The sequence below is a fragment of the Nesoenas mayeri genome (genome assembly GCF_963082525.1).
Source record: "Nesoenas mayeri genome assembly, chromosome: 5".
Lineage (NCBI taxonomy): Eukaryota > Metazoa > Chordata > Aves > Columbiformes > Columbidae > Nesoenas > Nesoenas mayeri.
The window spans coordinates 30,006,386-30,028,336 of NC_137548.1; the positions used below are offsets into that span (position 1 = coordinate 30,006,386).

Below are 21,951 nucleotides of genomic sequence, written 5' to 3' on the forward strand. Positions count from 1 at the left end.
AGATGGTTCAGAGAGCAGGGTGGTGCTATTTCCCACCTTTTTTTTTTTAGCAAAACCTCGCTTTAACTTTTGGGAACAGAGAACTGAAATGCTTCCTAGAAAACCGCTTAAATACAACCAGGGCAGCTCTGAGGACTGTTTCAAAAACAGGCAGCCAGCTAAAGATAGAGTAATGAAGCTTTAGTGAGTTATCAAAAAGTAAAATAGGTGGTTTGCTTCTCTCAGGCTCTGGCAGCATCCACCTCGGCTCTGCTTTACAGCTGCGCACTAACAAATCCCACAGGGGAACAGTCCCACTCACCCTAACAGTATTGATGTACAGAAAGGTGTCCATAGGTACACAAACCAAACTACAGAAAACAGTGATGACACTTCTAGAGCTAAAACCCATCAAAGTACTGAAATAAAACCACTGAAGTTACATACTTACTCCAACAGAAATTTATGGCTTTATTGCACTTCAGACAGATACAGTTATTTCCCACAATTACCAATTATTTCAACACTGATGCTACACCTGTCAAGTATAACATTGCTTGAAGATGCAACACTTCAAGCACTGATCCTGCAGTTCAAGTTAGAGCTAGAAGTATTTACAAAATCATACTTTCTTACATAATATTCTAATTAGCATAAGTTTTAAAATAACATTGTATATGCAATACAAAAATCAGAGGGCTGCATTGTTCTTTTTACAAACCTTAGTATTTTGACAATGATTTTTTGTACACATTATTTGACATTGCAGAAGTTCTTGCATTTCATTTTTTTTTACCCAACCAGCAATTCCCTTAAGTAAAAAAAGAAAAGGAAGCTTGAGCTTTAAAATGCTTTCCCCATATAATACAAAATGAAAATAAGTTTTAAAAGACATTTTGTAGCCTCCAGAGCTGCATTTCCTTCTATTTGAATGAGAATTTTTTGATAGTTTTCAAAATGCACACGCAGAATGTGAGTGTTAATAATGACTAATACTTTGCTTTACATGTTAAATATACCTCTCAAAATCTGCAAGTCTTCCAATCCCAAGACTGAACATCTTAATGAAAAAAGTCAATGCTGTGGCACACAATGATTTAGACTCTAAATATGAACTGATATTAACTTCTTTTGACTATATTTCACCCATAAACAAGGTAAAAATACTATCAGCTTTTTCTAGTAAGCATCCCTTGCATGGGTGAAAGCAAGTCACAGAAATTTCTTATCCCTTGTTTTTTCAGACATAGATCTAAAATATTTGAGGGCTTGTTTTGTTTTGTTTGTTTGTTTTTTAATTATATGTGCTTCTTAAGGAGGCCATACTAAACCACTAATACTAATCTATTATTGTTAACTAGGAAATGATCACTCTAGAAAATAAATAGCTTATTTGATGTGCTAATTCCAGATGGAAGCTTAGGGTTTGATGCAGAAGCTGAGGGGTGAAGTTCTTTGGCTAAACCCAAAGAGGAGTGCAATAGTTCTCTTGTGGCCCTGACAAAGATGTAACTTCTATAAAAACATACTTAATACACAACAGCTAATGTATATACAGAAATACTCAAAGTACACAACTTCCCTGATTTCCACAGGTGCCTCAGGTTAAAGTTCATGTAAAATGAAAACTACCCAATAATATTGCACTTCAGTGACCTGCCATAGCAATTAAAACCTGGTGGTCATTATAGCTATGGAAATTGCTCTTATGGTATCCAGACAAAAAGAGGCCTTTCTGTGTTTTGATGGATTGGACATCAGCTTGTTCAACAGAAATTTTAATAAACAGAGGAAATGTAAAATTGGTCTATATAACTGAAAGCTGAAAATGACCAAAAGACAGGAGGCTCCTCTCCATAGCAGGAGTTAGGAATTTAACTTGAATATATCACATATTATTTTACAATGTCTAGATGGAACTTATCAAACTGACAAGAAAGGAAAGACAATTTGTCCTGCATGTGTAAACATCAATATTAGAAAACAAGAAAAAGTTCTGTATTAGCAAAATCTTTTCAAGCAATATTAGTAACTACAGGATTTTACAAATTCCATGTTTTGATATAGCGTTGTATAGCAGATAGTTTTAAAGTTTAATTAAGATTTCTCTTACAGCTGACAGATAGGTTAGTTCTACCTTTATATAAAATCTATCAACTGCTGAATTCAAAACTAAAACAATAAAAGGTGTGAACCCTATTTTTGTCTTAGATACTTTTTAAAGCCTTCTATTCACATTACCTTCTATTTCTTTCTCCATGAAATATTTTAAAATGCAGTTTATTCCAAGTTCTAAGTAATATCCCTTGCCATCGCAGGTACCAAAAGTCCAAGAATTGTCCTTTAAAGTTATCCACACTCTGCTTGCTACTTCTGTAAGTTCTGTACCTTCCATACAGACAAACAACATAATATTACAGAAGACATTTGTCTCCAAGTAGGTAAGAAAAAGGAACACTGCACTGGGTACGCCGCTCATTTCTAAAGTACTATACTCTATCTGCAGGAGACTCATTGCTATATTTTAAAAATATGAACAGACAACATGAATCCTTACTAAGCAAATACATTTGCAACAAAACACCTTCCTTATAATGGTAGCAGACCATTCTGAAGGGTAAGGATATAAAGAGGTTATTGGCAGTATGACATTCAAAAATTATGCAGAGATGACAAACATGGAATATTATTGGAGAAAAAAAATATCAGTAAAGAATGAGAAAAGAGTATATTAACAAGTCAAATGACATTCTGCAAGAGCTTATACACTGATTTTAAAGGAAACTTTAATATGCTTTTGGCTAAGAACCAGAAAAATACCACTAGCTCTTCCTTAATTTCAAATATTCTTAAATTTTTAATGACAGGACTTTGAGATTAGATTGTTTTAGCTATTTGAAAGTAGTGAGAAATGCTTGATCTAAGCCTTGCAATAATTCCCTCAGAAACGCTGAAATTAAAAAAGGCACGGTCACTTTTGTTATCCAGTGACAGAAACAGGTCTGTCTAACAAAAGATTAGCACCTCTCCCAAGATCAAGAAAGAAAGAGGAGATATAGCAGTTGAAGAAAGATTTCAAAATAGCTGCTTATTGTTAAATGAACTGTGCAATTTAAATACCCATCTGCCTCTTTGTCTTTAACCCTTCATAGCATGTTCTTAAATTTAGTGAGACTTGACTGCCACTTCCATAGTTCCCGAGTTGCAGTACGCTGCTGTGCAATTAGCATCTAGTAAAGCAATCTGTCAATTAGAGGAATATTTGCAATGAACCATAAACCAGAAACCAGGTTAGTTTGGATTATTTTTTTTACTAGAAGCACCTATCCATTCGTAATTTCCTGTGGGTGTAATTTCTTGTCAAGGCATTCAAAAAGAGTAAAGCAATCCTCCTTGTATTTTCAATTAAAACCAAGCTATATTAATTAAACAAAGAGTATGACTACTTTTCAGTATTTTGAAGAATGTGCGCGTATCTAGATATGTATATCTATGCACATGTATAACACAATCTATGTTTAGGATGCAGTATAGGTGGTCAAACTTAAAGGGTGGAAATAGTCATTTCAAAAGAGAGACCTGCATACATTTTTAAAAAACTGTACTTAAATGTCCTTTTAGTCTCACAGTTTTAGTATTAGTAACAATAAAGTGTTACAGTTTAGGGGCTTCACTTCTTATCTTTTATATGGCTTAATGGTATTTATACAAATACTGCGGAACTGAAATATATTTTGTACAGTTGAGGTTGCTCAGAATGCACCTACAATTAAACGGGAAGAGTTTAGACTAAAAGCTAGAAAAGTGTCAGGCACTGACAAGTTTGATGGTAGACTACCTTTAGTTTAATGGTTTTAGTGCATATTCCTATGAAAATACTGACATTAAAGACGAAGTAACATGTTCTAATGAGCAACAAATTCCTATATTTTCATACTCAATAGCATTAAGTTTAACTCATTTCATTTTGGAAGACCACTTATTGTTGCATATTCAAGATTTACTTCTAGTCTTTATTATTTTGGCTACATGTACAATTAAAAACTAATGTATAACAGCAGAATGTAGAAACATCTGCAAATGCCAAAGGTTTTGTTTAACAAGAGAAACTGGAGTTCCACCACATTTTGTTCTTGTGCCTTATTATTTTGCCTGGTTTTTCTTCAGACCTGAATTCTATTTCAACGCACTAACCATAGTGACTTAAAACTCCAAGTTTCTTAACATTCATACATTTGTATGAATCATCAAAATGTAAATGAATCATCAATATTAAAAAAATATACACGGAACAACTGAAAAATAGCATCACCATTTTACCCGAGACAAAGCTCTGCAGCAGTTATCTTCAAAATGTACCTGACTTGGCTTTGATAAATAAGTTACTGATGTTATACACTCAACATACTTACCTGTGGGAATTAACTAGAATGTTAGAGAGTTTTGTAACATTTCATAGGTGTCTACAGCAAAAGTAGACATTTAAAGTACTTCTGCAAGAGATTGCTGACTCTTAAAGCCAACTACAAACAAGATGATTCAAAAGTTGAAGTGTATTTTCATTTGAAAATAATTTTCCAACTTACAGGATTACTACTTTTAGCATATCTTTGGAAGAGAAGTGAGAAAAGGCTGAGAGCATGCTGTCTAAAAATACAGTAGCGATTTCCAAACAGACGTTCCTGCAGAAAACTGAAGTTTCCAGCATCCAGTTCAGAAGCTAAATTCTCTTTCGACTGTTAGTGTGTTTCTGATTGTCAAATCCATTTTATTTTTAAACTGCTCATATGTTGTTGTTATAGGGAGCTCTAAGCAATTAAGGAATCTGTTTCCAGTGGGATATCTTCTATGCGAAAACTTAATAGTAGGTTCAGGATCAAAACCAATGGGTGGTACAGAGTGAGAGCCTGTTACGAAGAACAGAATATCCTCCAACGTCACTACAGACTCACCACCTGAAAAAACAGGATTAGGTTGTATCATTCATTGGCTGTTACTCAGAGACCATTATGCTGCATGTTAAATGCTAGAGGAAAAAAAACCCTGAAACCAGGAAACCCCAGACCAATATGCTGAATGAATACGCAGATATATGGCCAAATAAGAAAAATTTTAGCAAGAAAAGCCCACTTGGGTTAGTTCTGAAGAATGTTAGGCAAACAGAAAAATAACTCTTCTGCAAAAAGAGACCACTGTTCTCTATTTTTGACACAAACACTGTAATACGAGTAAGTTCACAGCAAACCTGAGGAAAGGGGATTAAAGGATTTTTCTGTATCACTGAAGTTGTTGGGTTTTTTTGTTTTTTTTGCTTGTCCCTTTTTTTTTAGTCACAGATATTTACCTCTTTTAAGTTTGATTATGATTGGAAAACAGTTTCAGAAGTTATCATTAGTAAGAAAGAAGTGGAAGAAGCAACAATTAGGAACTGACAGTGACCTCAAAATCTTCACTTATTTACCCCACTGAGCATTAAAAAACCAAACCCCGTATTTATACCAACAGCTAAATAACCTCAACAGGGAAGGGGGAAAAGAAAAGAAAAGAAAAGAAAAAACTACTTACTTTCCACATCTTGCAAATAACCCATCCAAAAGTCAGCACCTTGAACCTTATCTACATCTGATGAGGAATGGATTTTAAACAGATCACAAATGGTTTCTGCTGAAAGTCTTTCAGGTTTGTGGCACAATATGCTAGAGAATGCTTCTGGATGCATTTGCATTTTCTCTAGTACACCAAGAGTTTTCAAACCTTGCCTAAAACTAGGAGGCGGGAGGGGGGAAAAAAGTGAGCACATGTCAGAAATCCAGTAGGTAACTAATTGTATGTTGCATTTTATAAAGCTGTAACACTGGACATAGTAAAAGTTTCCCCTTCCTCAGTCCTCAAGTCTTGTCAATAAGGTGTACATAGTAGTCTCATTTTTTTAAATCGTGTAAATCAATTTAATTCTCATTTTAACAAAGTGTTTCTGTGGAACATATCAGTGATATGCAGAAATTAACTTCATTTCCTGGTATTTTACTGTATGAACATAATTTACTTTTAATTTTTATGTAAGAACATACTGAATTTCTTTCTTACAAATATCCCTATAAAAGCAGTTTAAATTAATTGTCCTTAGGTAAAATGAGGTGTTCTAAAAGCCTTCACTTGGCTTCTGCAGTCTCCATATGTTTACATGCCATTATTTCTCTCTGTGGCAAATGCAGATAATGGTATCCTGGGCTGCATTAGGAACTGTGGTGCCAGCAGGTCAAACGAGCTGATGCTTCTGCTTAGCACTGTGGTAAAGCCTCACTGAGAGCACTGTGTCCAGCTCTGGGGTCCCCACATACTGGAGAGAGCCCAGCAGAGGGCCAGTAGGATGCTTAAGGGACTGGAGCATATCCCTGTGAGGAAAGGCTGAGAGCTGGGACTGTTCAGCCAGGAGAAGGCTCAGGTGGAACCTCAATGTGTATAAGTATCTAAGGGAGTGTGCGAAGAAGTCGGAAGCAGGCAGCAGTGCCCAGTGCCAGGACCAGAGGTTTCATCTGAACATCAGGAAACACTTTTTTACTGTGAGGGTGACAGAGAACCAGCACAGGTTGCCCAGTGAGGCTGTACAGTCCCTATCCACAGAGACACTCAAAAGCTGTTTGGTATTTAGTATTTCAGTGAGGAAAACACCCAGGAAGTTTGCAAACTAAAACAAAGCAAACCTTTCTAAGGGTGAAATGATTCTCTTGATTACATGATGGATCAATATGTCATTCACCAGCATCTTCTTATCGCACAAAGATGTTATAGGTCTTAAACATCCAGCAGCAGCAAGGAATTCATAACAGTCGTGTATTGTAGACTGTAGTTCAGCCAGACTATCTGCATATTTTATCTGTATCAGAAGATAAAAGTTAGGAATGTTTACTACATGCATGTGTATTTATATTTATATATATATATATGCTTTTAAATTTGAATCAAAGTTATATTTAATCAGCCTTTATCTCTAAATATAGTGTTGAACAAGAATTTGCCAATAAGTTTAGTTTTATTTACCATTTTTATTGTTTGTGCTACATCAACATCAGCAACATCTTCTAGAGCTGGCTTCACCTTCTCTGGACCATAGACAAGACAATCAAACAGTGTTTTGGAAAAGAAACCAGGAGACGGGCCACCATGAACCAGAGAAACTGCAATCATTTTACCAGCTTCAAAATAAAGATTCTCTTCTACAGCTGCAAATGAAAACAAAAAATTACTATATTATGCATAAAAATAATTTGTGATCCTCAATTTTTTAATAGAAAAATGTCATAATGCAATTCCTTCCCAATTTAGGAGAGGAAAGGAAAATAAGTAACAGAGAAAGTGAGTCAGGAAGAAAGAAATTCACTTGTAGTTAATTAAAAAGTCCCAAGTCTAATTATATGCTGTATTTTCTTGGTTTTCATCAACTTTTTCAACTAAACCAAGGGTTTTTTTTTGTTATTACACATCCACACCCCACCTCCCTTTAGAATTGAAAGGCAAAAAAATTCAACACCCAATATCTATCCATCAGGCCTGTAACTGTGAACTGACAGTCATACTGGCTGAAGATTTAAAAACCTTTCAAGTTACATAGTTCTTCATGTATTTTTGAACAAAGCATTTAATTACCTTGAAAATCAAGGGCCAAGTTCTTTGCAGAAGAGCCCTCAAACAATGATGAGTTCTGAAGGTGATGCATTAATAACTGGAAGAAACGGTGTTTTGAAGCAGCAGAAGCATCTGTCTTGGATCTATTTTTACCATTTGTGAATTTTATCTCAATGGTCTTCATAGGATTGAAGTTGCGCTGTTTAAATCCTTTTAAAGCACTGTTCCAGATGTTTTCTGCATTGATGTTAAGCCTTGTAGTTTTTGTATTAACTTGCAGCTTTAACTCCTTCAGTATATTAGAAGCTTCTCTTCTTTGCTCTCTTAAATGCCTACAAGAAAATTGCAGGTTATTTTCAGATGAAATTATGATTCATAATTAGCAACAGTTATACAAGAAACATTCTAAAACCTTTTAAGAATAAGGCCTCTTTAAACACTTTGGTTGATATGTTGCAGTTCTCATTTAAAACATAATACACTAGGCTAAATAAGATCCCTTCCTTGTTTTCTAACTTGCAATCAAAAAACTATTGCAAATACTCTACCTACTAGAAGTAACTAATTCCCTCAAAGTTTTAGCACGTGTTACAGGTAGGACTAATAAATTAATAACTCACAAGACAATGAATTTTGCATTCTTAACCTGAATAGTCTATATTACAACATGTTTTTAACCACTGATTTTAGTATAATCCTGAACTATTCCTATGGTACAAATGCAAAAACATTGAAAATTCAGGACATGTCTAATTTGAATAAAGTAATTAGAGGATTCTTTTTATTCCCCCTTTTCTAAAGAATGGCTACCATGCTTCAGTAAGGACAAATACTCGTTTCTGGGTTTTGATCCCTTTATTACCTAACCTAAAAATTCTCAATAGGTATCATTCTTCTCACTGCCCCCTAGCATTTAGAAACAGAGGCCTTTAAGTTATGCCTTTAGCTCTTCAGTCTACTATTCCATTTTTTGCAGTGACTATATATACACACAAATATAGATAGCCACTATATACACAAACACACACACACATATATGCAGACATCCCCACTGCCATGTTCTCTAGGAAATATGGTATAAAGTCATGTGCTAAATTACTCTTCAATGTAAGAAAACCAGAAGAAAATACTTTTTCCTCAGGGACCAGTTCCTGTTTGACATCAGTGGAGATAAGGACATCATGACTCTGTTGGATGCTGGAAGTTCTAGGTGAGAGCAGGCTGACAAGTTGTTCTGGCACATTATTTTTGGTGATCTATAAGCCAAAACAGTATTTTAAAAAGATACAATTGAAGAATGGATAAACACTTCTTATTTTAAGGTAGCAACATAACTACCCCCTATTTCAGTACTGAATCTCATTTGTATGTTCATTTACATAAAGCTCATCAGTACCTGAACTACAATTTAAAAAATAATTCAGTATTTTACTATGTGGTGGGTTTAGGACCCATTTTTAGTTGTATCCTGTACATGAGATGGAAATCCTTCCAGACACAATGAAATAAAACCTAAAATTTTAGTTTTCACAGATTTGAAAAGTTTTTATTATAGCAGAGGAAAATGTTCTTTACATATATATTTCTGTAAAATAGATTTCTAGCACACAAATGACATGGAGAAAATACTGATAAGCAACCTCAGCTTTAAGTTTTGCCATTTGTACATTTGAAGTTATATCTAAATTGTTAAGATTCCTTCTACAAGGATCTAATTTTATCAAAGTAAAAACTGGTTTACATGCTATAGAATGTGAATAACTATAGCAAATTTACAGAGATCATGGCTTAGTCAGAAAACTTAAATCACTAAACTCTACTCCAATTTTATTCAATTTGCAATTTAGTGTAAGCAGTTTCTGCTACAGAATAAGCCATTCACCTCCTGATGTTTAAGTACTATTTTATGTTATAGTTTCTGATTGAAAACAGAAAATTACACACTGGAGAAGAAAATTGCGTTGAGACCCAGGTGACTGTCGAGGGCACTTTGGAGATGGCTCTTCCAGCAAACAAGTTGTTCCACCCGTCTTTTCCAAGGTAGCCAAAGAACGCTTCTTCTGTTTGCTATAGTTCCCTATAGGATTAAATTACACTAGTTTAGTGAATTTGCTAGTTGTAAAATACATGGCATTAAAATTTATCATTTTAAGAAGTCACTGTCACATCCATAACTTTACCTGATTTTGCAAGGATACTTCTGCATTCCGTGCATTCCCAGTTTTGCTCCCATGACTTCATAGATGAACAGGCCAAATGAGTTCCACGGGAACCACAATACTGGCAACGCTTTATTTCCCATTTACTAAAATAAAAAACTTACGTATTTAGAATAATGAAGCTAGTTAAAACAAAGAATATTTAACAGTAAGCGTAACCCAGACACTAAACTAACAAAGCATGATTTTATCAATCTGGTAGGACTGTACATAATCAAGGGGAACTTTCTTCAGAAAATATGTACTTGCAATTCCTGGCTGCAACTATAGTTAAAAAAAGCTACCCATGTTCCGGCATCTTGTATTGAAAGAAGCTATGAGTTATAGTGTGCCTTGAAGCTTACAGCTAATATTTTCTCCTCATGTTGCTAGCCAGCAACTTCCTCTGTGTTTTATGGGTATGCACCATACAACTTTTCCAAATGGTAAATTTTTTAAAGCAGCATATCTGATTATTCTTACACATTCTGAATAAGACTCTTCATTAGTGACAGTGTTTGTTAGTTTTTTGTTCAGATTACTTCAATTTTGCTTAAACATACAATGGAACAATGTGACTGATACTAATTCAAATATTGGAAGCTTAAGGTACAACTCTTAAAGGCAAAGTAAATCCTGAGGTGTACACATGCCATGAATGAACCAAGCAATGCTTGGCCAAGTTTGTACAAAGCAAAGTTAATGTCTACTGGACATGCCAATGGATGGTACACATTTCAGAAGCACACAAATGAAACAAGAGAGAAGGCAGAAAATGAACTTGTTAATCAAAAATTAAGCAAGTGGTAGAGCAGAATAAAGCCTTTTACATGATCACTCAAACCCCCCTAAGCTATCAGTAATATTCTAGCTGCCATTTGCATGCAGAGGGACAGCTCACAGCTAGATTGATTTTAGACTGATTTTACACAGCTAGTGTTCAGCTAAGTCCAATACTTTAATTAATTTCTGTTAAAGTATTAATATTCTAACTATTATTAAATTGTTGAATTAAATTTTGGATGAAAGATACACAACGTTAATTTAAGCACATATTTTTCTACATGTTATATGGATGTGCAAATTCTCCTTCAGCTCTGTATCGAATGAGACCAACGACAAGATAACTGATAATTGATTGGTTTGGTTTGCTTGGCTTTTATAATCCGATTAGAGAAAATTGTGATTGAAATACTATGATTATACGGAGTACAACAAATTTTTTATTTGGACATTGTGTCTTGGCTTGACATTAATACTTTTAAGCATCAGGTTTTAAAACACTTAAATGTAAAACAAACAAACAAAACCACAAAACCCAGAAAAACAACAACAAAAACTAAACACACCAACACAAAAGCACACCAAATCAACAAACCATGACACCAAAGAACTATGCCAACCTAGGTTATACCTTCCTGCAAAAGTGTCGTACCTATCAGGTTCATTATAGTCTCTTCCTTTCTTGCAGCGGCATCTTCTAATGTCACAGTGTTGATAACATTGCAGTAGGTCTTGATATGCATTTTCTTCAAGTTCCCAAGATGCATCCCTATAAACAAGGCAGAAGATCTATTATTACAACTGTATTTCTGATTGTTTAAATAGGTTACTGTCTTCAGAAAAGAAGCATGTAATAACCACATGAATAACCAATCATGTAATATTCTAGGCAACAGCTAGACAACTGAGAGGGGAAAGAGTCTAGGAACAACAAAATAATACTATAAAATATACATCCAGACTTTTGTGTACAGTTATTTTGATTGAAGTATTTAGTATTTTTCCTATGACCTCAGTGCATGTTTGCTCTGTTTTGTATCATTCCGCTTTCTCTCTCACAGCAGACATGGGTATTTGTTTCAGCAGTCTGCTCAAGTTACCCATGAAAGGTTACTCAGAATTCTCCAGGCCAGTACAGCAAAGTTCATCAAGTACTTTGACTCTTCTTTCTATCTAAAATCTTGAGCTTCTGTCTCTGGAGGAAATTAATGGTAGCCTCTGAAGAGATTAATAATTATTAATGAATAATACTTCCAACAAAGAAACATTCTGATCACTTTCTCTCTTATTTTGAGCCCCATCAAATGGTGGAAACTTATAAAAAGCAGATCAGAATTTTAGAAGCAGTTGTTATACTAAACATATCCTTAACAATCTCTTGAGAGAAGATGGAAGCTGTATGGCTGAGTAATCAGTCAGTTATAATACTATCTGGAAAGAAATCAAAATAATTTGAAAACTTGGGCACAGAAAATACACTTCTCGGCAACCTTTGTGTTAATGAGAAACAATTGTGTTTAAGAAGTGTTTTGGTTTTTTAAATAGGTCCTTGATCGAATCATGGTATTAAAAATCACTTTTCAGATCTTCCTGCTTTATGTTTGAGATGACTAATCTGGCCTTTGACGCTTTTTATGCATTACTAAAAGAGAACAGGCTACTCCTTTCCAAACCAAACAATCCTCCCATTGAAAATAGGACTATGTTGTCACATATTAATAGATGCAGTCCTATAGAAAAATAAAACATAGCTCTAACACCTATAAAGTTTTTATAGTAGAGTGATTATTTACAAAATTACTTACTTTTCTGGAATGTGTATACCCATTCTCAGCATTTCTTTCTGAAATTTGTCCTTGTTATTACATACTGTACATCTAAAGAAAAATATCCCAGCACTCAAAGCTTGATACTGTGTCAAGAGAAAAAAACAAACAAAAAAACAGCCACAAAAACAATTATTGAATTACTACCATCCTTAGGATGCCAATAAATAATGCCTTAATATCTATAACCATTACATTCATGCATATTGTCATGACATGGATGTTAAAGCTGACATCAATCATGATGTCACTTGACATTGAAGCAAATGGTGAGCATTTTCCCTTAGAGGATAAGAGTTCCCATGCTAGAATCAGGTTCATAAAGAAAAGGTCAATCCTTTTCATTCAACCTCTCACGAGCTAGAGTGAGCTTACAAAAAGAACCTTACAACTTTTTCCAGCTCTAGACATAAGCAAAGAACCCATGATGGATAAATGACATTTTTAGCATTTAGATTCTCCACATGTCTTGCAAGAAGGCAACCACCTAGGCTGGACTTCAGTTCCCCAAAATAACTTAAAAATGTTCAAGTATATCACGTATGCAGCAACAGGGGGAACGGGAATGATTAGTGTGAAAAAACCAAACCAAAATGAAAGAGTCTTCTTGTAAGACACTGGTCTCCAAAACACAAAATTGCATATTGTCCTTCAAACCTAGTACATAACCTAGTATATTTCCATACCTACTGCCTACACTAATCCTAAACAATTTAATACAATTTTAAGCAACTCTTCCATTATTTTTAAACACAAAAGAAATGTGATCCCCACAGAAAGGGAAAAGGCAAAAGGAAAAAAAGAACCTGTGTTACCTGCAAGCATTCTCGATGAAACCAAGCATTTTTACAGCAAGGACTTTTCAATACGGCGTACATTGGAATCTGTTCAACCAAATCCAGACATATTGTACACTGTGAAGTTCCCCTAGATTCTTCATCTGAAATCTTTTGGACTGGTTTATGTTCCCAACAGTAAGATCTAGAAAAAGTAATTTGAGGTTCCCTTATCAAAACAAGGTTTTAAGAAGCTTCCTCATAAAATTTGAAGATACCAAAATGAATTCTGTATTACAGCTGTTTTTCATGAATAAACGCTGTACAACAAACTAGAAAGGCAGACAAGTACTGGTTTTAGCTGGGACAGAGGTTATTTTCTTCACAGAAGCTTGCATGGGGCTGTGTTTTGGATCTCTGATGAAAACCGCGTTGGCAACACAAGGATGTTTTAGTTATTGCCAAGCAGTACTTGCACAGTGTCAAGGCCTTTTCTGCTCCTCACATCACTCCACCAGCAAACAGGCTGGGGGTGCACAAGGAGCTGGGAGGGCACACAGCTTGGACAGATGACCCCCACTGACCAAAGGGACATTCCATACCATATGACATCATGCTCAGCAATAAAGCTGAGGGAATGGAGGAGGATACGGAGATATTTGGAATTACGGTATTTGTCTTCCCAAGTGACTGCTACACGATGGAACCCTGCTTTCCCGGAAATACCTAAGGATCTGCCTGCCAACGAGAAGCAGTAAATTAACTCCTTATTTTGCTTTGCTTGTGCATGCAGTTGTTGCTTTCCCTATTAAATTGTCTTTATCTTAACCGATGAGTTTCCTCACTTTTACCCTTCTGATTTTCTCCGCCATCCCACTAGGGGTAGGGAGCAAGCAGCTGTGTGGTACTCTGCTGCCTATCAGGGTTAAACCACAACACACACGTTAACAAATTACATACCCAACAGAGCAAGTCAATAGAACAACAGAAAGGAAGAAGCATATTGCCAACTGATGCTCTGTAAATTGCAGATACCTCCTTTTTCTCAAAACTTCCTTTGGTCCAAATAATGGGTTTCCTGTCTACTCAGCACCTCAAGATCTTCCTATATTTCAATGTCACCGTGATGTTAAAGGAGTAATTTTGAGTTTGCACATTGACTATGCAGAGTCTAGGTAGTGTGATAAATTTTCTAATTTTGTACAAACTCAAAGGAATAAGCCAAGAAATGCAGCTCTACAAGAAACCTTTATGAAAATGCATTATTTTTACATGTGCTTGACTTAATATGATTTAAGAAGTAAAAGTGCCTGCAAGTCTATCCACCCTGCAAACTCAGCTTACAGCAGGCAGAAAAAAAGCCATTATCAAATGTACTCAAGAGTTTTTGCCTACAGCCAAGATGCTGGACAGGTGATAGTAAAAGAAAATAAAACATTTTTTAGACATTTGATATTAAACCCATTTCTCCAGTAGTCCATCTCAGATATTTTTTCTTAGATACCCAGATGTAATTGAATAGACTGTTAATTATAAATGACAAGCCATGGAAAAAACAAATCACCTCCTGTATAAAGTTAATGGAAAATTTAAAAGCAACGAAAGCCCCAGAACTTACCTGAAGTCTTCCATGAACTGGAAAATACATTCTTTTTGTATCCCACAAGGAAAATGGTAACTTCGTTTGCATTTGGGAGCTACACATCCAATTGAAGCACCCTTCTTCTTACAGATGTTACATGTCTAGGAATAATTTGTTTTAGAAATAACAGAATATTAACATCTAAAGTCCAAGTAAAATTACAGGAATTTGACTAACAGTACCTACAGTTTAGTTGCATTCATAAAATTATATAATGTCAGCTTGAGGTTTGGCATAATGTCATGAGATATTATGCATGTGTAATTTGCTCTTTTTAATTTATTGGCAACACACCCAGGAAATAAAAATGTTAGCAAAATTCTGCAGGTTTTATCATCCATTATAATTGCTACTTAAATGTAAAATTCAGATGCTTGAATGGGTTCAGCACACTGCCCATTGCAGAAGGAAAAGAAAACAAACCCCACAACCAACACTAAGTGCATTTAAATTTATTTTTTTTCCCTTGTAAATACCAAAGACTTCATTCTTACCAGTTTTGCAGCTCTATTTACTTCTTTTCTAATATCTGTGATTAAGAATCCATCTACACCTTCATCTTCTTCCCCTCTCTGCCAAATGCCACTTGACATCAACTATGAAAACAAATTAAGCATTTTTTAAAAAATCACCTAAAGATTTAAAATTACTTACATTGCGTTTGTCAAGCAAGAGAGAAGTTTAGTCTAACAAAGCTTGTGCACAAACATTTCGATGATTAAAAACACTGATCCAAAACATCTCTGTGTTTTCATCTGATATGACACAATAGGGAATAGTAACCCGTAACATGAAAATAAATATTTCATAACATCAGTCTTATGTAATGTTGTAGAGTCCTAGATGGTGTACTTTACCTTCTTTTTGGAGTATACAGACTATTCAGATAATTGTCAAACAATTATTTTCAGCGTATAAAGCTTCAGAGGAAGTAAAATTACATTAGTTTAGGTAATGTGAATAACAATTGTGCTATGAAGATAATGACACACAGTAGGAAGTATCTGTACTGAAGTGCAACCACTTTAGAGGAAAATTAAATAAAAACAGAATCAACCAGGCAAGTCAGAAGACCCTCATGATAATTTAGATTAAAGTTACTTAGTAATGCAGTTACATCACAGACTTGAAATAACTAGTTTCACAACTTCATGCCTCCTCTATTCTTTATAAACTCATTTTACAATTTCAACACAGCACCATTTTCTAACTATAGCACTGGATCAATATTTTGGTAGAATAAATGTAAAATTTTATACTAAAAACAAATATATATTTTTTCCAAAATGTAGGACATTTAGTAAAGAAAAAATGGCCTCTTTTTAGCTGAACTCTTTTCTTATATAATATTCTCTATAATTAAGTAAAATCACAGCATTTTGTTTGTTTGTTTTTAAAAAGAAGCAGGAACCAAAACCTAGAAGACAACTGCAGGAAGCTCATAACAGTAAAATATCTTATAAATCATAAGGCTCAGTTTTGCAAGCATGCACTTTCCTAGCTGTTCTGCTCCATCAGGAAAGGACTTTTTCCTATCATTTCATTTGGCCTTCTCTATGAGACAAAATTATCATGAACACACATTTCCTTTCAGCTGCTTAAAAGTTATTTAAGAAAAAAAATAAAAAAATAAAAAAAATCTATCTTTATATAACTTCAGGAAATCTCCACTCTCCCTAGTCTTCAAAGGATTCAATATCCAACCTATTAAGCCATCTGCAATCAACACAATCTTTTAATAACTGGTTGAGAAAACAAACATTCCAAATTGTTCTTGAGACTGTTTTTTTTTTTAACTTGGCAAAAAAAATTTCAAACTGTACTTATTAACAAAAAATGTTTTGAAGTATTCATATTACTGTAAAGACCTGCAAAAATTTAGAGTTTGAAAGGTAGTTTAAGTATACCTTTAAGAATATGAATCTAGGAAAATATCAAGTGTGATAACAAAAGATACTCAACTGTAGTTTATGTCCATAGCTTTGTTCAAATTACAAGCTTTTACTAAATAGTGATTACTGTAGCTTTATATTATCAGTTGGGTACATATTACTAAACTGAAAAGTAGGACTATTACTTTAGTGTTAGAATGTCCTATATAATAACTCACACCCAAGCAAGAACTAGTGAGAAATGAGGGAAAATAAAAAAAGACAACTTTTCTCAACTTTTTCCACAAGGGGTGGAATTTTTACATTCCAAATTTTGAAACTACACTTTCCTATAGAAGTGAATATGTGGGTGCAATCTTATCTTTCTCTTAGAATGTACTTTCATTGCTATGATAGGTTGGGAGAATTAAGTCATTCATTTAAATGGGTCATGAGCAGAATTTAGCTTTGAATAACGGCTTGTTGGGATTTATTTATTTCATCTGCTGCACCTCACAAGTACAAGCCTTCAAGGCTACAAGTTAAAGCTGACAGTTCAAGTTTTACAACAACAAAACTATTACAACAACTGTTTGGACATGCAATTCCTATTTAATAATTGTTGCATTTTTTTTTTTTTCTCTAGTTAAAACAGACAAGCTCCAAGATCAATACTATATACTTACCAAACAGTAATAGTGAACAGTGAGATTGTGTTCCACATAGGTCTTTTTTTCTCCATACTTTTCAGGGCAGTCATCTGTCCGTCCACAGAGAACACAGACTAAAATATAGAATCATATTTATAATCACAGCAAGTGTACTGGAATTACTATGGATCAGCTGTAAAGCGGTAACTTTCATATATTGTAATCACATGTATCTTGAAGTAGCTTGCTAGATAAAGGACAGTAGAGACCTCTCTCCCCTTAATGCATTCCATAGTAAATACAGAAGAGGGTACTACTTGTTCCTTCTCTAGTTCCTAACCTGCCTGCTAATTCAGGAGAGGGCTATCACCCAAGCTAAATTCACAAGCAGTTTGTGCTCCCAGCTGAAATGTTCTTCCCAAATCACCCACAGGTACTTATCAAATGGCCAACAAAGTCCAGATGCATGTGAAATGTAATCCAATTCTTTTTAGTATTGTACATTAAGACATCGCTACATTAGAATCCCTGAAACAACTGTTTCTTTGTACATTGGTGTGATAACCTTTGTGAAAAGCATATGAATGGTATCCTGACTGTATCAAGCCATAAGCTACCAGTGCTTTTAAAACATATGCTAGTTTCAAAACATTCAAGGATTTGAGACAACATTGGAGTCAACTAAAACCTTAAGGATTTCCCCATTTTCGCAGTTATTAGCCCACTAATGTACATCCATGGAAATGTAATATCTACCCTTCAAGTCTCAATACATATACACGATACATTTTCAATATTCTAATATCAAGAACAGTCATAGTGATGGGAATAGAGGTACTGCTTCAGCCTATGTAAGTACTGAATGATGCATCTCAAACACAGCTGTATGTGATTTTAGCAGCTGAATTCCCAAGGTTATGTTCTTAAAACATCTGCAGAAAAGACTACTTTTAAATATTCAAATTACAGCAAACAAATCCAGGGAAGTTTAGAATTTATTTCTTTTTCATTCCCTGAGGGAGTGGTTCCAACACAATTTGATTACTGAAAATTCACCTGTTCTTTGAGTCCAAATACAGCTAGTTGTAATTGGCATTGTATATGCAGATTAAAGATTTCTATAACTATTTAATAAAAACCTTACTTACATGGACTTGGAATGCCAAAATTATTGGTTTTACTCATCCTGAGTTCCTCTGGCTGGCTGTCATGAAAAAGAAATGAGGTGTTAAATTCACCTAGTGCATTAACAATTACCATTATAGTCTACTTTTACATTTTATTTTAAATTGGAAAAAAACCACCCAAACTCAGTAAAAATGGGATCAAGAACAAAAGAATATTATAATCAAACTGTTATTATGAGAGACAAGGGTTCAGAAAGCAGGATCCAAGTGTTCAAAAAAAATAATTTCAGACCAATGAAACATGTAGCAACTTATAACTATTTCCCCAAATTATCAAACAAGATGTTTGATTTTTGAAAGAGAAAATAAAGAAGTCCAATGCAACAGCTAGTTAGACTTAATTGTACAGAAGAGTTTGTAGTTATTTTAAGCATCAAAAATACTGATCCAAGGACAACCAAGGAAGTGGCAGTGACTCCTGCTCATATAAAGATTGTAACAGCATGAGGGACCCAGAAGAAAAAATTAACTGGGTAGGATTAGTGACATAACTATGAAGACAGTCTCCATTGTTTGGAGAAAAGGCAGGATCCTGGCCTAGTCAAAGAAATCCTCATCTAAGACACACAAAAACAGAAAAAAAAAACAACCCACCAACAAACCATGCACCAAAAAAACCCCAAACAACAGCGAGGAATCCAAAACAAGGATGTGGGACATGCATACAGGGGAATTAATTTAGAAACACTTATCTAAACCACACTTCTTTTAAACACCACATGCCCCCAAAAATTAGATCCCCAAGATACATTAACATGGATATACTGGGAGCTAGTCTTTACTTTGTGCCACACCATGCAATCTAGCCCACCTTGGAAAAAAATTTAAAAATACATGTTTCTTCACTGCAGCAGATGATTATTCTTCCTCTAGTGCAAGGTAGAACGCTTTTAGGAATGTATCTGTAGATGTTTGACTTGCCTTCTCCTAGGAGGCAGAGGAAAGCATTACAGAAGTTTTACAAGACAAGAATCATGGGTGATTGCTTGCAGATCCATGCTTGACCTCACAGGTAGGTGAACAACTTCCTTCACACAGGCCAAAGTGAGTAGGGAGGCAGCCAGTAACAAATCCAACATCTAAACCAGAAGCCTGACAGGTTCAGGCTTCAAAAACAAACCTCAGGCTAGTCCAAACTATTGCAAATTATGTTCTGCAGTCCATTTTACTGGAGTTTTAGGAAAGGAGTTGCATAGAGAAAGAAAAAAAAATGGAGGCAGAAGTCTCAGGCATTAGGCAACTGCTGTACACCATTTCACCTTGCTTCAGAAGCAGAGTAGCTGGACGCAAAAGACCTTTGCCAGTAAACAGTCTAAAGGGAAAACAAACAAATAATAAACAATGCCACAACCAAACTAGGTCAAGAGGCTCTTAAGAACACACACTGCACCGACAGTCAGATGAAATAATTACTTCCAGATCCCAGTTTGCCGAGAAATACACTTCCCTCTTTCAAAATTACAAAAAAATAAATATGCTTAATCAGGTACAGGGGGAAGCAAGACAAGCGCACAGGTCACATATGTTCCCTTCTCTTCAAGATCTCCCAAGAATGGTCACAGTCAGCTTCACAGTTCTGGATCTACCAGGGTATCACAACAAAGAAACAATCTATACATATAACCACCTACCAGGTGGAGAAAGCACATATCTGGGCGGAAACAAGAAAAGCATCTTCCGACCTTTCCCTGGCTCCAGAAAAACACGCTACCTCCCCAAGTCCTTCTATTTTTCTCAAACTCTTTCATGAAAATGGCCCGGAGTTCAAATTTGCAAGTTAAAAGATAGAGAGAGCAACCACTGAGGCACCATGCATAAGTCCTACTGGGCTTTCTACAGGAACAAAGCGATTCTGGATCCCTCTATTTGCAGGACAGGAACACATTATCCCACAGTGTTTATAAAAACCGAAGCGTAAATAAAATCTATCTACTTTGCCTAAACAGGCTAAAAAGACGCTCGGAGTGAATATTTAGGAGTTTTATAAGTTCTATAACCCTTTACTGCTCTAGAACATAAGGTGCTTTTAAAGAGTTTTTTAATTACAGGATGGGGAAAAAAACACATACCCCAAACAAACCCCAAAACCAACCAACCAAAAAAACCCGACCAAATAACCCTAAAAGGCAAGGTTTCTGGTGCACGTTTTCTCTAGGACACCAACAAAGACTTCGCGGAACCCTTCCAGATCCCACCCGTTAGTGCTGCGTGTCCTGAGCTTACGTTTGACAGAGTCTCCGGTTCATCTCACGGGTTATAACAGGTCGCCGTGTCCTGGGAGAAAGTCCCGCCTCAGCAGCCCCCCGGCGGGAGCGGGAGAACTCCCGCCACGTTCCGAGGAGCCCCAACCGATTAAGGTTCAGGTGGCCACTTACTGTCCGAGTTTTACACGGGTTCAGCCACGAAACCCGACCGCCGTCTTTTAAAAGGACACAGCAGCCATAACAGCTTTTGTGGGAAGCGCCACCCAGAGAGCCCGTCCCGCCTCCCTCCCGCGGCCGGACCGGGCGAGTCTCCCGGGGACGCTCCCCGACGCCCCCGCCAGCTTTCCTCCCAGAAGCGCGACAGAAGAGGGAAGATTTCTTCGTAATTTGTTATTCCGCGATCTCCTGCCCCCAGACACGGGCCGGGAAGCTGTTGCAGGTTACTGCCCCACCGAGCTCCCCTCAGAAGAACCACGGGCCTCCCGCTTCCCCGTCACGGCAGCTCAAACTGCCCCTTCCGCGGCCCAGCGCCCCACCCGCCTCTCCTCGCCCGCAGCAAGGCTGTGCTCGCCCCTTCATCCCCAGGCTCAGCCAACCCCGAGGCCAGAGGTGGCCCCGAAAAGCCTCAGCCCCCTTGAGGCGTTACTCACCGAAGGCAGCCCCGCCAGCAGCCCGTGCTAACTGACAGACGATTCAAACCCCAACATCCGCCGCCGCTCCGGAAGCGGAGAGCCAGCGCCCCCACGCCGCCCCGCCGTGCATTGCATCGGCGCGGGGAGACGGGCGATAGTGGAGCCCGGTGCTTGACCGGAGGGGCAGCTGGCCGCGCTGTGTGGCCGGACTCAGCGGGCAGGAGCGCCCGGGGCTGCCACTCCCCTTGTGTTCCCTCCCGCCGCGGGCAGCGCTGCTGCCGCTGGGGTTTAACGGGCCGCCCGTCTCCTGGCGCCGCCGCCGCGCAGAAGCAAAGCCCCGCACGGGGGCCGCGGCAGTCTGCGCTGCCTGTGGCATCTCTGCCCGCACAAGGTGCCGGGGCTGCACGAACTGTCGACCCCCTCAGCCCTTGCAAACACTGTAATACCGGGTAGTCCATTCCAGAAAGCCTGGTTTTGAGCACTTTTTCCCCTTTTCCTGAGAAATCCACTTTGTTTGTGTGTTTTTAAATTACTGCCTTTTGCAGCTTGCTCTGAAGGGCCCCAAGGGCCCTAAGCG

The 21,951-nt window shown here is 36.8% G+C and overlaps 1 protein-coding gene across 4 annotated transcripts; it reads right to left on the reverse strand.

Moving 5' to 3' along the window:
- Positions 1-922: 922 nt before the first annotated feature.
- Positions 923-21,418, reverse strand: G2E3 (G2/M-phase specific E3 ubiquitin protein ligase). Of its 4 annotated transcripts, none has more exons than XM_080346171.1 (16): positions 21,393-21,418; positions 18,500-18,555; positions 17,388-17,485; positions 15,325-15,426; positions 14,807-14,931; positions 13,228-13,393; positions 12,392-12,498; positions 11,239-11,355; positions 9,786-9,910; positions 9,550-9,682; positions 8,736-8,861; positions 7,627-7,937; positions 7,021-7,202; positions 6,684-6,856; positions 5,545-5,744; positions 923-4,934 (listed from the first exon to the last, which is right to left on the reverse strand). In XM_080346171.1, the coding sequence occupies exons 2-16, from the start codon at positions 18,534-18,536 to the stop codon at positions 4,693-4,695; spliced, it is 2,244 nt and encodes a 747-aa protein (XP_080202297.1). In that variant the 5' UTR covers positions 18,537-18,555; positions 21,393-21,418; the 3' UTR covers positions 923-4,692. The 4 variants fall into 4 exon arrangements, with proteins under 4 accessions (XP_080202297.1, XP_080202296.1, XP_080202298.1 ...); XM_080346170.1 differs by lacking the exon at positions 21,393-21,418 and adding an exon at positions 20,762-20,813; XM_080346172.1 differs by lacking the exon at positions 21,393-21,418 and adding an exon at positions 19,350-19,443.
- Between the last annotated feature and the right edge of the window lie 533 nt (positions 21,419-21,951).